Raw genomic sequence first — 15,803 nt, 5'->3', positions numbered from 1 at the left:
CAGAATGCACATAAGACACAGACAAACATGCACGGCACTATCAGGAAATACAACTATTATCAACTACAGTACAACAAGGGGCTATTTACAATTCCCCACGAGCATGCCGGGAATGCTAATCCCCGCCGGCACTACACTATGCTAAATTAGCAATATATGGCTTGTATGCTAATGGAAGTTCAATGATTAGAGTCAGTTACTATAATGATAGCCAAAACTAGGCTAAAGTCGTTTGCTAAACGGAGTTTCGTGCTCTGTGAGCATTTTAATTTTTATAGAGCAAGCTTTCGTTTTAATAAAGACAAACAGAGCTGCAAAACACTGGTATGTTTGAATCCATAACGTTTAAGCAGTACTGTAGGTTGCCAGTGAGGACTGCTAGGTGTGAGTGCAGCTTTTCATCTTGTAAAAAAAAAAAATCACCTGAACTAATAGGCATACCTGTCAAATTTTGGATTTGAAAATAAGGGAAATTTTCCGGCACCCACCGCGAGCCATCCCACTACCCCAACCAAGCTCCAGTATCCCTTACATTTTAAGACAGGTGTACAAGAAATCTAAAATAACCACTTGTCATTTACATTTTATTTTCATTACACATTTTCTTTTAATTTCTCATGTTCACTCATATGGCTCTCTGGCATTCACTAATGACTTATGATACAGATTTGTTGCAGACAATTTGTTGTATCCTTGTTGAAGTCGTCACAGAAGGTGAAAGTAACGTTGTTTTTGGCACACAGTATTGCCATTTTATCCTCCGCATTTATGACCTGGTTAATGTTGTAAATGACCTGCAGACTACTGCAGGTGGCAGTTCTCGCGAGGCTACTGACAGTTCAGTTTGGAGAAGCAGAGGAATTTTTTTTTTATGATATTATAATACGGGAGATTTACGGGAAAATACTAATATGGGAGGACGGCGGGAAAGAGGGGTAAAATACGGTAGTTTTCCGGCCAAAACGGGAGACTTGACAGCTATGCTAATAGGTTTTCAGTGGAGATTTTAAGATTGAGACCTTATTGGCATCCCGAACATAAGCTGGTAAACCATTCCACAATATAGGGACCCTGTAGCAGAATGTTTTACCACCCACTGTCATTTTATTTATATATGAAACAACATGGAAACCTGCATTCTGTGATCTGAACCGACGATGCGGCTTGTTAAATTGAAGTAATTCTGTCAGGTAGGCAGGAGCTAGACCTTTAAGTGCCTTATATGTAAGTAAGAGCACTTTGAAGTCAGCTCTAAACCTAACAGGAAGCCAATGCAGGGAACTAAGAACAGGGGTTATGTGTTCAAACTTCCTGCTCCTGGTGACAATTTGAGCTGCTGCATTTTGAATATGCTGCAAGGTATTTAGTGTGCAGTGTGTGCTCCCAGATAACATAGCATTCCAGTCTAACCTACTGTATACAAAGGCAAGAAATTAATCACTGATTGCTGATTATGAGAAAGACCTGGGTATGTGTTGATGCTTCCATGTCCCACTCTCGCCAGTGTAGGGAAGCAATTAAAAAGGCCAATAGGATATTACATCTCTAGGTGTGTGGAGTTTAAGTCAAGGGAGGTGATGCTACGATTATACAATTCCTTGGTAAGACCCCAGTGTGCAGGTTTGGTCACCATACCTTAAAAAGGTCATTGCTGCCTTGGAAAAGGTTCAATGTACTGTAGGGCTACAAGAATGATTCCTGTTCTTAGAGGTATGTCTTATGAGGAGAGGTTAGCTGAGCTGAATCTGTTCAGCTTTGAGCAAAGGAGATCCTGGTATACTGTATATGATTCTAACAGGTCTGGATGCTGCTCAAATGCCAAATAGTTACTATTAATATTAATATTATTTTAAATACTAGAACTCGTGGCCATAGGTGGAAATTAGCAAGAGAACGTTTTAAACTGAATTTGAGAAAACACTTCTTTACACAGCGTGTAGTTAGAGTATGGAATAGTTTTCCTGTTCATGTAGTGCAAGCTCAGGACCCACAATATAAGGTGCAGAGCTATTAGTTAAGTTCTCCCCAAACGAGCTTGATGGGCCGAATGGCCTCCTCTCGTTTGTAAATTTCTTATGTTCTTATTATTTTTTTAGTCCAAACTTGGTACCTATTTGGAATAATAGATATATTACCCACAGAAATAAGACCACGAACCATGAACGTTGGGTCGAGTAGAACATCTGGTCAGCTTTGCATCTATTGCACGTCACAGGAAATGTTCTGTTTTTTGAAAACTTTTGTTTAAAATATGTTACACAGTTTATTAAAAAAATAATTTGATATTGTTCTAAATGCTATTCCAGGTGCACATTTAATGTTGGTCAGGAACCTCCCTCCTCCTCTCCAGTACAATGGTATTATTTTTAAGGAGGGTAAATTCCCAAATAAAATTATTATTAATATTATAATTTATTAATAAATTATTATTGTCTTACTTATGAACTATTTCCTGGCCTTTACAATAAAAATGCAAATTAACCATTATATACATTTGCACTAAATATATTTATTATCCAATCCCCCCCCAAAGTCAAAGAGTTACACTTTAAAGTATTCAATGCTATATATCCCTGTAATTAATTCCTTCATGTTAAATTTAACAGACATTTTGGGTTGACTTGCAAGTTTGGTTAAGTACAAAATTTAATTTTTTGACTTCCTTTACTTGTAATAATACTATCTTTGGTGTTGTCCTAAATGATGATACGCTTGATCTTTTACTTAATAATATTATATTGTTGGGAAAATCTTTATTCATAAAACAAGATTCTTTAAAACTTCTCCAAACGTTTTCATCTTCAAAAAAGAACTTTCTCAGTTCTTCACGGCTTTGAAGTTCTTGGGGAAATAACTGCACTGAGACTTTTGCAAAGGGTAAAAGATCTAGGTTTTTTCTTCACTTTACAGTATGTTACTTATTTATTTTTTAGTTAAAAAATGCTTCCAAGCTGTATGTATGTTGCATGTTTATCATCATTTGTCTTTCCTTTCTTCTCCCCTTTTATATGCTGATGGTTTTGTGATACTACAACTTATATATTGTTGCATTGCTGTTTGTACATTTCTAGATTCAAATAAAGTTAAAAGAAACAATAATAATAAAAAGTGGCTGGTGTTACCCTAGCCCTAACCCCAAACGGTGGAACTGCACATGCGCAAAAAGGCTCGATAGTACGTCACGATAGGTAGCTAAACTCGTCAGAACACTGGCGTTCTAGGAGCTAGAAAGCATTGCGTCAAAACTGTCACATACGTCATTGCTCCTTCCTTTATATACTCTGTCTCTCTGGACGCGGACGGAATAATTCTTTCTTTCTTCTTATTTGATTTCGTTGACCAGAGGATATTTGCAATGACTATCGAGACTGATACATATTTGCCTACGAGCAAAACGCCAAAAATGGATGATCCGGACTACAGTGAGTATACCCGTCTGAAGACATAGCTATTAAACGGCATAGGCAGAAACCCACGGGATACCCCACCATCTAGCTAGGTACAGACATATTGTCGGAGCGCCTTATTTCGCTATGTCGGAAACATGCGTGTGACTAAGCGACGCTCCTCAAAGCACAATGACAGCGGGACTAAAGATAACCATGCGCCTAGACACACCCATTTTCGGCTCAACACAATTTGTGGAGCACCGAGCTATTAGACCAGCAGTCACTAACAGGCGGACCGCGGTCCGGGTCCGGACCCAGAAGCTGTCCCATACGGACCTGGACCGACCACCAAAACATTTACTTATTATTTAAAACCTGACGGGGCGCTTTTATTTTAACCGGCACAGCGTTTGTAGTCTTTTCGGTAGTGGTTTATCAGTAGAACCGCCGTTTCCCACGCCAATGAATGTCAAACGCCTTTGACCGCCAAGCAAGACGTAAAGTTCGGCGTATGCAGCCCTTTGTCTGCGCTAATGTGCCTTTCGTGTTAATAGCAGCAGCGAAGCTAACACCCGCAAACAAAAAGCGTAATGTTCCTAACAGAATGGCTGCGCTCTCCTGAAATCGTAAAGCTGAAAAGTTTTCAAATACAATATGTATTATATAACACGTCGGATAAATAGACGTTGTTTATTGTTGATTTCATGTTCGTTGAAGTTTCTGCATTTTAACTTATGTATAAAGTAATGTTATCTGTTATATAAATAAACTCATGTGAAACAAAAAATGTACGTTTTCACGGTTGCCAAATCTCAAGCATCTGGCATGACACTCACGCTTTCAGACTCATGCTGGAAATCTTACGGCAAATCTATATTATTCTATTATAAAACCTAAAATTAGATACGTCAAAAGTGTATTTACACGGTTAAATACAAAAGCAAACTATTTACAAGGTTTCTTTACAATGTAAAGAACTGTTACATGTGTGCAGACATCTCGAATTGAAAATCTCACTCCAGCCAGCTGGCCGAAGTTCTATGTCACGTGACAATAAATAATGTGAAAACGTTTTTGAATTGTACTTAATTAATTTGATTTGACAGTCAGGTACTGATTACATAGAATGTTGATGCAACTAATAGGCTACATAAATATATATCACACTATTAAATGTTTAGACATTATGATCTTCCGGACCTTTGCTTCAAGAATTTTTCTCTAACTGGACCTCTTTAGATTTTAGTTGAGTACCCCCGTATTAGACTGTGGACCTTTTAACTGTATGTTATTGTTTTCTGTTTCGACTGTCCCGTTGACATGCTTACTACTTAGCTTAGTACCGCATTGACGGCGAAATTGTTGTACTAATTAGACAACTGTTGCCTGTACTATGATGCGGGGTTACTGGCTTATCGGGGTAACTTGTCGGATTTAAGGTAGTCTGCAAAAATGTAAGTGAACGCATATGAAGTCCATTTAAACTGTGGTACCTTAAATCCGACGAGTTACCCCGATAAGCCAGTAACCCCGCTTCGTAGTACAGGCCACTGGTCACAAGCACTTGGTGTAAACGTAAATTGTTTAAACGCCGCTGTTTCATTACTTGGGGGCGGGGTCAGTCAGACGTCAGTGCAGCTCCACGTTAATGGTGCGGTCATCATGGCTTATAAATTCTTATTATTGTTCATCATTGTTCCGTCAATAACGGTAACATAAACAGTGGTAAGCACCAGGAGAACATCATTGGCTCTTGCATCGATCACGTTTCCTGTAACACCCTTTAGATTGTTTCCCCGAAGGGCAGCAAACCGAAAATTTCGGTGTGATTGGGCTGATCACGTGTGCATAGGGAGGGAATGCGGACCACGTGACCTCCTCCGCGAGCTAGGGCATCCAGCACCGCTTCGCAAATACGGTTATTTTATAGAATGAAGCAGCAAAAGTGGAACCTAATAACTGATTGATGTGTCGCTTATTATCCTAAAGAGGCATGTGGTCACGTAGCCTAGACCACAGGCTGTTACCCAGTGACTGTTTTAAAATGCCTGTGACTATGAAGCATCATAAGGTTTTGGAAACTTTGTAATGGAAAACCTTAGCCTAAGGACATGATCTTACCTCACATTTTAGGGTTTTCTGGTTTTGATTTGTCATCGTGATAGAGCAAAATGCTACATGTATTTAAACATTTTTATGCTTTTTATTGTTAATATCTTATTGTTACTCCAGTCTTCTGTAACTGCTCTTTGGGATCACATATATTCAGCATATGCTTTTGTCTGAAGTGAGGAGAGCTTGGGGTCAGAGCACTTGGGGCTAAGGGACTTGCTCAAGGGCTCAACAGTGTTACGATTACTCTGCCTGCCATGGGATTTGAACCAACAACCAAATGGGCAGAGATCCCCAACCTGCTGAGCTCCACACCCCCTGACGATCTCCTTTTTCTGTCTCCTGCAGTCCCTGTGGACCTGAGTCCGGAGATGCTCTCTGAACTGGAGGACATCCGGCGGTGGAAAAAAGCCTTTCTGCTGGACCTCAAGAGGCTGCTGGAGGAGCTGAGAGAGGCCATCAAGGAAGTTGAGGGCCTTAACTCCAGCACCAAGAGCAGTAAATCCTTAAAAAAGAATAGTCATGTTGCCACGGGAAGGAAGAAGTTCAACATGGACCCTAAGAAGGGTATCAAATTCTTAGTGGAAAATGATCTTCTCCGGCACACCCCTGAGGACATCGTCCAGTTCCTATTCAAGGGAGAGGGGCTGAACAAAACAGCCATTGGGGATTACCTGGGCGAGAGAGACGACTTTAACATCCAAGTCCTCCAAGCATTTGTTGGCCTTCATCAATTCCCAGACTTCAACCTGGTACAGGCTCTCAGGCAGTTCCTGTGGAGTTTCCGTCTGCCAGGAGAAGCTCAGAAGATTGACAGGATGATGGAGGCCTTTGCTCAGAGATACTGTCACTGTAATCCTGGAGTCTTCCAAAGCACAGACACATGCTATGTGCTTTCATTTTCCATCATCATGCTGAACACTAGTCTTCACAATCCTAATGTGAGAGACAAGCCCAGTGTGGACAGGTTCATCGCCATGAATCGAGGGATCGATGATGGAGGCAACCTCCCAGAAGAGCTCCTGAGAGCTCTTTATAAGAGCATCAAGAAGGAGCCTTTCAAAATTCCTGAAGATGATGCCAATAATATGATGCAGACTTTCTTCAACCCTGACAGAGAGGGTTGGCTCCTCAAACTGGGAGGAGGGCGGGTGAAAACCTGGAATAGGCGGCGGTTCATCCTGATGGATAACTGCCTTTATTACTTTGGACGCAGTACGGATAAGGAACCCAGGGGGATCATTCCGCTGGAGAATCTGAGCATCCGTGAGGTGAAGGACTCCAGGAAGCCTAACTGCTTTGAACTTTACATCCCCAACAACTGCGGACAGCTGATGAAAGCCTGCAAGAGAGAGGCGGACGGCCGCGTGGTGGAAGGACATCACACGGTGTACCGCTTCTCGACGGCAACCCCTGAAGAGAAGGACAAATGGATACGCAGCATCACTGCTGCTGTGAGCGTGGACCCTTTTTATGAGATGCTGGCAGCAAAAAAGAAACAGATCTCTTAAAACAGGGGTGTCAAACTAATTTTCACCCCGGGCCACATCAGCATTATGGTTGTCCTCAAAGGGCCAGGAACTGTAAGACTGTATAAATGTAAATATTCTTTGTGTACAAATATATATAGACCTTGTGATTACAAGCATATTTTACATGAACATGAAAATAAATATATGTTAGTATATTTTGTCATTTTTGTTGCTAATTTTGTTAGCAAGCGGTAAAAGTCCTTGATTGCAGCATCCTGGACCTTTGCTCTCAGACCACTGTTGCTTTGAAGCTCTATTAACTCCATCTGAAGGACATGAGGCACACTGTCAATGTCGATGATAATGGCAAAAATGTCAAAGTCTGAGTGCTACATTCTAAAGTCAGAGAACCGTCGGTCAAATTCACTAATTAACTGGTTAACTTTGGTAGCCAACTTATTATTGAATAAATAATAATTAAATGCAAAGACAGTTATCTAACAATATGTCAAAGATTATTTACATTTATCTACATATTTGTTCACTTGAATAAATAAAAATTAAATGCAAAGACAGTTATCTAACAATATGTCAAAGAATATTGAGGCTGAGATGCTCTGACAGGAAAGTGGACAAGATTGTCCTGCTCCAGGTGGGACTTCCATCGGTGAAGTTTACGCTGAAAAGCTGTGATCATGTCCGACATCTGTGTAATGACTTGTTTGCGTCCCTGCAGCCTCAGATTCAGTTGGGCAAGATGCTCCGTTATGTCACACAACATAGCAAAATCACACAGCCAAGTTTGGGTCTGACAGTTCGGGCGAGGGTTTTCCTTTACTTTACATAAAAAGAGCAATTTCTTCCTTAAGCTCAAAAAATTGTGCAGCACAGAGGACAAACCGGTTTTTCTCCTTGATGCATGAACATGTATTCACTTTCCCTCCGCATCAATTTTTCTCTTCTTAGACATTTGAGGATATTTGTAGATTTATTTCAACCCCGTCACTTGTTAGAAAACAGTTTTAGGTAAAAGCCGACTTCAAATCACTACAATTTAGCGGCAGGGTGTGTTCATTTAGCAGATTTAAAAAACCGACTTGCATTGTGGGAGATGTAGTTTACCATCACTGTGACTTCCCCCCCCCCCCCAGAAAATCAAATGCCTTTTAAGTTCTCCCGGGCCACATAAAATTACACAGCGGGCCGGATTTGACCCGCGGGCCTTGAGTTTGACACGTGTCTTAAAAGAAGACAGAAGAGCAACTGTAAATTCAGCCTGCGGTCCCACGCACGCCCATCCCTCCCGACTTTTTTAGATATTGTCATTTTCAAATCTATATAAATGTAAATGTTATTAAAGAAGAATAGCAACAGGATCAAATTTAATTTTAGACGCTGCTCACTGGTGAGTTGTACTACTTTTAGAGCAGGTCCGCGGGCGACTCATGTGGTCCTTGGGGGCATCCTGGTGCCCATGGGCACCATGTTGGTGAAACCTGTCCTAAATGGTCAGTAGGGTTTGCAAACTACACCAATGCTTCTGATGTAGCTACATTTAGGCTTATAGTGGAATAATATAGATTTGCTGTAAGATTCCTTGCGTGAGCGTCTGAACGCGTGAATGTCACGCCAGATGCATGAGAGTTGGCAGCCCTGCTTTCCGTGTGCATCTATCTCTGATTTTAGGTGGCTAGCGATTCAGTATTACTCAGGATTAGGAGCCACTTGCATTGATAATAATTAATTTCTTTTTCCCCTTGCAGTCCGCTGCTGTGAAACATTATGAAATCAGCCCAAAAATTTGGTTAGTAAATTCATCTCAAACATGCTAGTTTAGTAGGGCTCCCCAATCTCTCGATGTCCTAGGATCGGTTTCCGTCGTAGAAAAATGTCAGGGATCGGTAAGACGGCGGTATAATTTGCCGGGGTTCCTTCACCGAGCGGCGGGAGATTGCCAGTGTATACGGACATGCGGGGCTAATCGCGTATTTCCGTGCATCAATACGGGCGGATTTCTTTCCAAAACCGCGCGATCGCGGAATAAACGGGACGGCTGGCACCTCTACCCCCACTTCTCCGCCGCCCGGTGGAATTCTGAGCGCGGACGGTATCGGAACCTTGACCGGAAGTTGGGACCCCCTACTGTACAGGATGGTAAATTGTTGAAACAATTTGGGGCATTGCTTTTGGAGTAGGCTATACATGCTTCAGGCTTATCATGACGTCTATTTACAATGTTACACAAAATTAACACTTTCAAATACTCTTAGTTTCATCAGCGTTAACTCAGTTCTCGGTAGTATTCATCTGGGCATTCAATGGGTTGTATTAAGTTACATACGTATTACGTCACGATTTGTGCATAGCGGCCATTTTACCAGGTAATGTCAGATTCGTCCGTCGCACAGTTGCATAAAGTTCTGTATTTCTTTTCAATGTTAAAGAAAGTTTCGTATAAACTAAATGTATAGCGAGTGCTCAGGACTATGAAAAGCTGTATTTTGTTCAGGCAAATGGGACAGGCATTTCTTCGTATCATTTGAAGAAAGTAATCTACCACACACTTAACCATAAAGTGTAACTGCAGGCGCAATGAGGCACCGTAACGCTTTCTTAAATTATCATAATGCGTGAATTTGCCTTTCAGTAGGGTGCCAAACATAAACTCAAAGAAACTGTTATTTAGATATACACTCAAAAATACAAATGGGACCAGCAACTGCGACGCAGATGATATGCAACGTCAAGTTCACCAGTCGGTTCTCCCTTTTACACAAGCTCAGTGGCTATAAGACTCCCAAGTTTAGATCATAGAAATTAACTTTGTCCTTAGGAACAAAGCTAACTAGCCTGATTTATCGCTAATGAAGGTTTCCATACAGTATATGACACACCACAAGATGCCACTGCCTGAGCATGTCTGTTGAAAAGAACTTAATTTAGAATGCCACTAGCCTTAGGAGGCTAGCGAGTTCATTTACAAGTTCTACAGCACACAACTGCTGTTTGCTAATCGTCCTATACTGACCTTCAGTCAGCAATATATGTCAATTTTACTGCATATATTAATAGGTAATTTGAGCCGATCACCAAAGCAGTTTCTTTCCTTGGAATAATGCGAAGGATGGCGATAGGCTGTATTTAAAAGTCTGTAAGCCTAGCAATGAACGTTCTTAAAATGGCATTTTATTAAGTATTTTAAATACATAGAATACAATCTCTCAATCTATTTTGTTACAAATTAGCCTACATTGGATTTTTTCCTTCCAGCAAAATATAAATTACAAAATACTCAAAATGAAATGAATATGCATTTTTAATGCATTTAACTGAAATGCTGCCCATTCTCAGAACACAGAACATGCCACTTCTTGACAGTATCGTCGTTCAAGTTCTTTCGATCGATGGATCTTATCCAAGTTTTCTGTAGCCTTTCCGGCAGCTCTTCTGTCTCTTTGCCTTGATTTGTACGATCTGAAGGTATACAGAAGAAACTTAGATTCTGAAGAAATGTCAGCTCTTTGTTCGCTTTATTATCATTGTAAAACACTGGTGAACTATCTGTCATTTATTCCCCAGAGAGCGGATTCAGAGAGCTGTTCTATGGACCGACACCCACCACTGGGAAGCCTGGAACCTGTGGGACGAGGTGATCGACTGGGGAGAAGGTATGGAGGAGTTCTCACCAGTGACACCCCCCACTGTCCAGGCTGGGGGGGTTAAGGGGGGATTTGTGATGGAGGGGACAGAGGCTGATATCAGTATGATGAATATGCTAAATGGAGAGGAGAATGTATGTGAGGGGGGAGTGACTGTGGAGGAGGTTAAGGCAGGAGGAGAGAAAAGTTCTGGGAATTCTGTAGAATATATGGTGTCACAAGGAGGCAGAACTCGGCTAGAACCCATCCAGGAGGAAGAACTTGAGGAAGAGGATGAAACAGATGAGGCACTTCAGGAGGCAGAAGACACTGATGCTGCCATAGTGGACCGATGGCAATGCATGGCGGCATATGTAGCCAGAATATGGCTGCAGGCTTTACAGGAAGATGGACCTAAAGAAGATGAAGACACTGATGTGATATTCCAGGAGGCAGAAGATGCTGATGCTACCACAGTGGGCAGGTTTCAATGTATGGTGGCATCTGAAGACAGATCACAGCTAGTGACTATACCAGAAGAAGGACCTGAGGAGGAGGACGACACTGACGTGATGAAGACAGATAAAATAAAAGAAGATGCTGATGCAGGACGGGAGAGGGCAGAGCGGCGGCCTCAGGCAGGGCCGCAGGTGTGTGGCCAGCAGGGGGCGCCACTTTTTTGAAGTGTGGGGTTTGGTGCTGCATGGTCATAAATTCCATGGATGTGTATTCTTTGAGTAGGTGCTTTTACATTTAAGAAGAGACTATTTGGAGGTACTGGCGTTTTTGTTCTTTCCCATTGTCATTCTTTTGCACTTATTGTTGAAAGTCGACAAATGTGTTATTCTTGAAAACATGGTGAAGGTGTTTCATACCCTTTTGTTTCCAGGTACTAAAAAAGTGGAGTTTTGTTGATTGGAAAGTCCGGGTTGTTCAAAATTGGATTGTATTTACAAGGTTTTCTTGTTAATTTGAAGATTTTGTTGATTTGCCACCAGGCTGTTAAAGTTGTTGAAGTGACCATTGCAAAAGCCGTTATGGTGTTTTACGGAGGTATTTAGAAATGGTAAATCAGAGATTGATATTTCTTTACATACTGACTGTTCTGTTTCTAACCGTAAATTGTTCTGTTGGTTTGCATGAATTCAGTTGTTGATATACTGTAGCTGATTTGCTAGATAGTGATTTTGAAAATTTGAGGCTTCTAGTCCACCTTGATTTTTGTGTTTCTATAATGTTGCCAGATTGATTCAAGGTGTTAAAATAAATGTAGTTATTATGGAATTTAATGAACCATTTTGTTGTGGGTTAAGTTGGGATCGTTGTAAAAAGGTAATTGATTTTTGGTAATATGATCATTTTTATAGTTGCTTTTCTCCCGACTAATGAGAGATGTAGGTTTTCCATTGGTTTAAATCATCTTCAGTTTTTTAAATAATGGGATGAAATTCAGGTGGAGTAATTCTGAGAGGCTCGTGTGAGGTGGGGTAGGAGGTTTCTGAACCATGTGTTTGGCCTAATGCACTTGTGTATTGCACTTGTGTGCTAAAAATTAAATAAGCTTAAAAATTGCACATAAAATATTTAAAATGTACATGTCTACAGTCAGGGAAAAAAATATTTAAACCCATGCTGATTTTGTAAGTTTGCCCACTAACAAAGAAATGAATCATTTGACTCTCCCTGCCGGCCCCTGGAGGATGGGCTCCCCCTTTGAGTCTGGTCCCTCCCAAGATTTCTTCCTTCTAGGGAGTTTTTCCTTGCCACTGTCGCCTATGGCTTACTCACTGGGGGCTTTGGGTGGGGATGCTGTAAAGCGCTTCTGAAAATGCGCTATACAAAAATGAATTTGTTGTTTGTTGTTGTTGATCAGTCTATAATTTCAATGGTAGGTTTATTACTAAAGGACGTTTTGCAAAGGGATCAAATACTTATTTCATTCATGAAAATGTGAATTAATTGAACTTTTTTGAAATGCATTTTTCTGGATTTTCTCTCACTGTTCAAATAAACCCACCATTGCAATTATAGACTGATCATTTCTTTGTTAGTGGGCAAACTCATCCAACAGTCACAGCAGCTGCGGACGTCTGGAGAAAAGGAGAAACCCTGGTGTGCAACCTACATTTTGGAAACTTGGAAAATAAATTATCATCTCAGTACCATTTTATTGTTTGAAGTTTCATTATTTATAATTACATTTAGTATGGATTAAGGTAATTCCAGAATCAATAATGGTATGTTTTTAGCTGTGATTCCAGGTCTTTAATCTGCTTCAGTGGAGGACTAAACATATAGATGATTTTTATTATGTGAATAAATGTAAAGCTGTGTAAGTTAGACCAGCACATAGTTTAAGCAACCAGTATGAGCAGCAAACAGCAAATGTCCTCTGAATACTGTCCATGCCACTAAAAACTACACTACTACCTTAACAGATTCAAACTGAAATGGTCAAATGAAATCAGCCATGTTCATCAATCAGTGATCAATATAAGCTGATAGGTTTGCAATATCTTGAAGTCTAACAGCAGCATAAAACATATGCAATGCTGTGTTTATGAAAACAGGTTTAGTAAAATAACTGAATGCAGATTTTACCCAGTGCATAAGCTGGATGATATCAGAGAGGATGTAACAATTTCATGCTGATCGTTAAAAAGAATAATATGTGACACCTTGATCATTTGATCATACGTGTATCTTCTTAGAAAGAGAAGTATTTAGAGAGTAAAAAATCAACTACGTTGATAAATAAAATAAATCTGTGGAAAATTTGTCCTCTTTAGCAGTGTAACTACAGCAGGGACCTGCGTTATGCCATGCAGGGTGTCTGTTGAGGAGGAATGGAGAGCATAGAGTAGCCTGTGTTCCTCCAGGTAGATGAGGCTGCTGGCTTTCTCCCATTACTGTGACTCCTACATATATTGCAAAGCATTCACAGCATCCTTAGTGCAGGAAGTTGAATTTAGCAAAAAAGCACTTTCTTCCAAGTGTGACATGTCATTTGATGAAGGTTGCAACCCAGAGAGGTATTTGGCTGGCAGCACACAGGTTAATATATAGTTGCTGTGCAGGGAGGTAGTGAAAAGCGTATGATGGGATTAACTGATTATTCCAGACAGGGCAAAATGGCAAAACAACACAGAAGAAACTTAGTGCATACATCAAAATTAGGGAAGAATGGAGATCCGGTGGCTAAAGCATTCCCTAACTGTACTTAATACAACCTGAAAAAGTGAATTTTGTAAGCAGTGTACCACTTAAACAGAGGAGTGTTGTTGCACGCTGCCTTTGGATAAGATTTCAAACCTTGATGCTTAAAGTAACTGGTAAGTGGGCCAAGATAGTGGCAAAGCTCTTTGATAATGTGCCTCCCTTTAATGTAATATCTGCCTTCTGAACCAAACCATGACAATGGTAGAGAGGGTACAAAACTTCAAATTCCTGAGTGTGCACATCTCACAGGATCTGTCATGGACAGTCAACACCACTCATTTGATTAAGCATGGACAGCAACAACTGTACTTCTTATGAACGCTAAAGACAGGAAACCTCAGCTCAGACCTGCTTAGCACATTCTACCGAGGCAGCATTGAGAGCATTATCACCTACTGCATCTCAACATGGTATACCAGCTGCAGGAGTGCAGAGAGGAAAGCCCTGCAGCACATCATCAGCAGTGCTCAGAGAATCATCGGTGTACCACTGCCCTCAGTTTACAGCAGTTACAGCAGCCGGTGCCTCGTGAAAAACACGCTCTTTATTGATAGTCCAGCAAAAGACTACATTAAGTGCCCAATGAGCACCGAACGAATTACACACGGGCAAGACAAGGTTGTCAGATGCCGAACTGTAAGATGTATACACGGTAGGAGATTTACGTAAACTAATTACACATGAGGATCTGACCGGGTACAGACAAGACACGGGTAAACACACGCGCAACCATAAGAAAATGTAACCATTAACATTAACAACAATAATACAAGGGCTATTTACAACTGTACGCGGGGCATGCTGGGACAGGCGCCCCGCCGGTGCTACACTATCTTTACAATTTTTGTTTCGAATTTTTACACACACTTCTCAGAAAACTGCACATTTTACCAAAGTTATAAATAATGTCCATTAACGTTTTACATAAACTGCACCTTCACAATACCTTTATAATGCATTCATAGAACATTCAGTGCACTTACTGTCATGGATCGCCCTGAGGAAGCCCCTATAATGTCACACGGGGTGCCTCTGCCACGCCCTCGGGGTTTCCCTAGGAGGAAAACCCTAATTCCATAGCCCTAACCCTAATTCTTACCCTAACCCTAACCCCCAAAAAAACCCTAAAACCCTTACCCTAACCCAAACCCCTAAAACTTAACCCCCAACCCTCTTCCAACACATGCGCAAAAAGGTTCGATAGTACGTCTCGATAGGTAGCTCAACTCGTCAGAACACCGGAGCGCTTCCACTATACCGGTCCCGGGAACCGGTTACCATTTGCCCTCCCCTACCTGCTGATGCCTGTCGGGGTAATTGGAGAGCCTTCTTATTTGCATCCCTTATGGGGGACACCAGCTAGATGCGAGATCTTCAGCCTTCCCTGCGAAGTTCGAGCATTCTGTCCCGTTATTTCCCTGCCTGTCTCCACCTCTGCCTGCCTGTTCCCCTGACCTTCGATTATAGCCTAGGCCTCTCACTGCCTACGCCGATCGCCTGACCACCTGCGTGTCCCCAAATTACGAGCCCTGCCTGTTCCCCTGGATCCCGAGGCTGATCGCCCGGCTGCTGCCCGTTTCATCAACTTCGACTTTTTGGACTTACGTCTCTGTCCTGTTGTTCTCTCTCTTCCTGTGTTTACGGCGAAGATAATAAATCTTTTTCCTTTACTGATTTGCTATAGCATACTTATTTACCGCTACCCCCGCCGTGACACCTTCCTAATGCATTTAGAATGCATTCATAGCACGTTCATAAGCAGGATTTTAACAATCCTTGACAATTTTACTATACTTTAATAACAAACACTATATCATAATTACAAACATTATATTTGTATTAGGGATGCAAATTATCGAGTAATTCATTAATCAATAGTTGTTTCATCTTATCGATCGATGATCGATTAATTGCTAAGCGGCAATTTTTCTGAGAAGCTGAATTTCCCTCTGAATAGGTTCCATCTACTGTAT

The 15,803-nt window shown here is 41.2% G+C and overlaps 2 protein-coding genes across 2 annotated transcripts; both read left to right on the top strand.

The window, feature by feature from the left end:
• Positions 1-3,278: 3,278 nt before the first annotated feature.
• LOC111839444 (cytohesin-2-like) lies at positions 3,279-7,188 on the top strand. The gene is made up of 2 exons (XM_072709016.1): positions 3,279-3,422; positions 5,850-7,188. The coding sequence occupies exons 1-2, from the start codon at positions 3,356-3,358 to the stop codon at positions 7,010-7,012; spliced, it is 1,230 nt and encodes a 409-aa protein (XP_072565117.1). The 5' UTR covers positions 3,279-3,355; the 3' UTR covers positions 7,013-7,188.
• Positions 7,189-9,304: 2,116 nt separating this feature from the next.
• On the top strand, positions 9,305-12,781 carry LOC140587702 (uncharacterized). The gene is made up of 2 exons (XM_072709243.1): positions 9,305-9,354; positions 10,553-12,781. Exon 2 carries the CDS (start codon positions 10,644-10,646, stop codon positions 11,292-11,294), a length of 651 nt encoding a protein of 216 aa, XP_072565344.1. The 5' UTR covers positions 9,305-9,354; positions 10,553-10,643; the 3' UTR covers positions 11,295-12,781.
• Positions 12,782-15,803: the final 3,022 nt, after the last annotated feature.

The sequence above is a fragment of the Paramormyrops kingsleyae genome, chromosome 2 (assembly GCF_048594095.1).
Source record: "Paramormyrops kingsleyae isolate MSU_618 chromosome 2, PKINGS_0.4, whole genome shotgun sequence".
Classification (NCBI taxonomy): domain Eukaryota; kingdom Metazoa; phylum Chordata; class Actinopteri; order Osteoglossiformes; family Mormyridae; genus Paramormyrops; species Paramormyrops kingsleyae.
The sequence above is the reverse complement of the archived record's forward strand: the minus strand, read 5'-3'. Positions and strand labels throughout refer to the sequence as shown.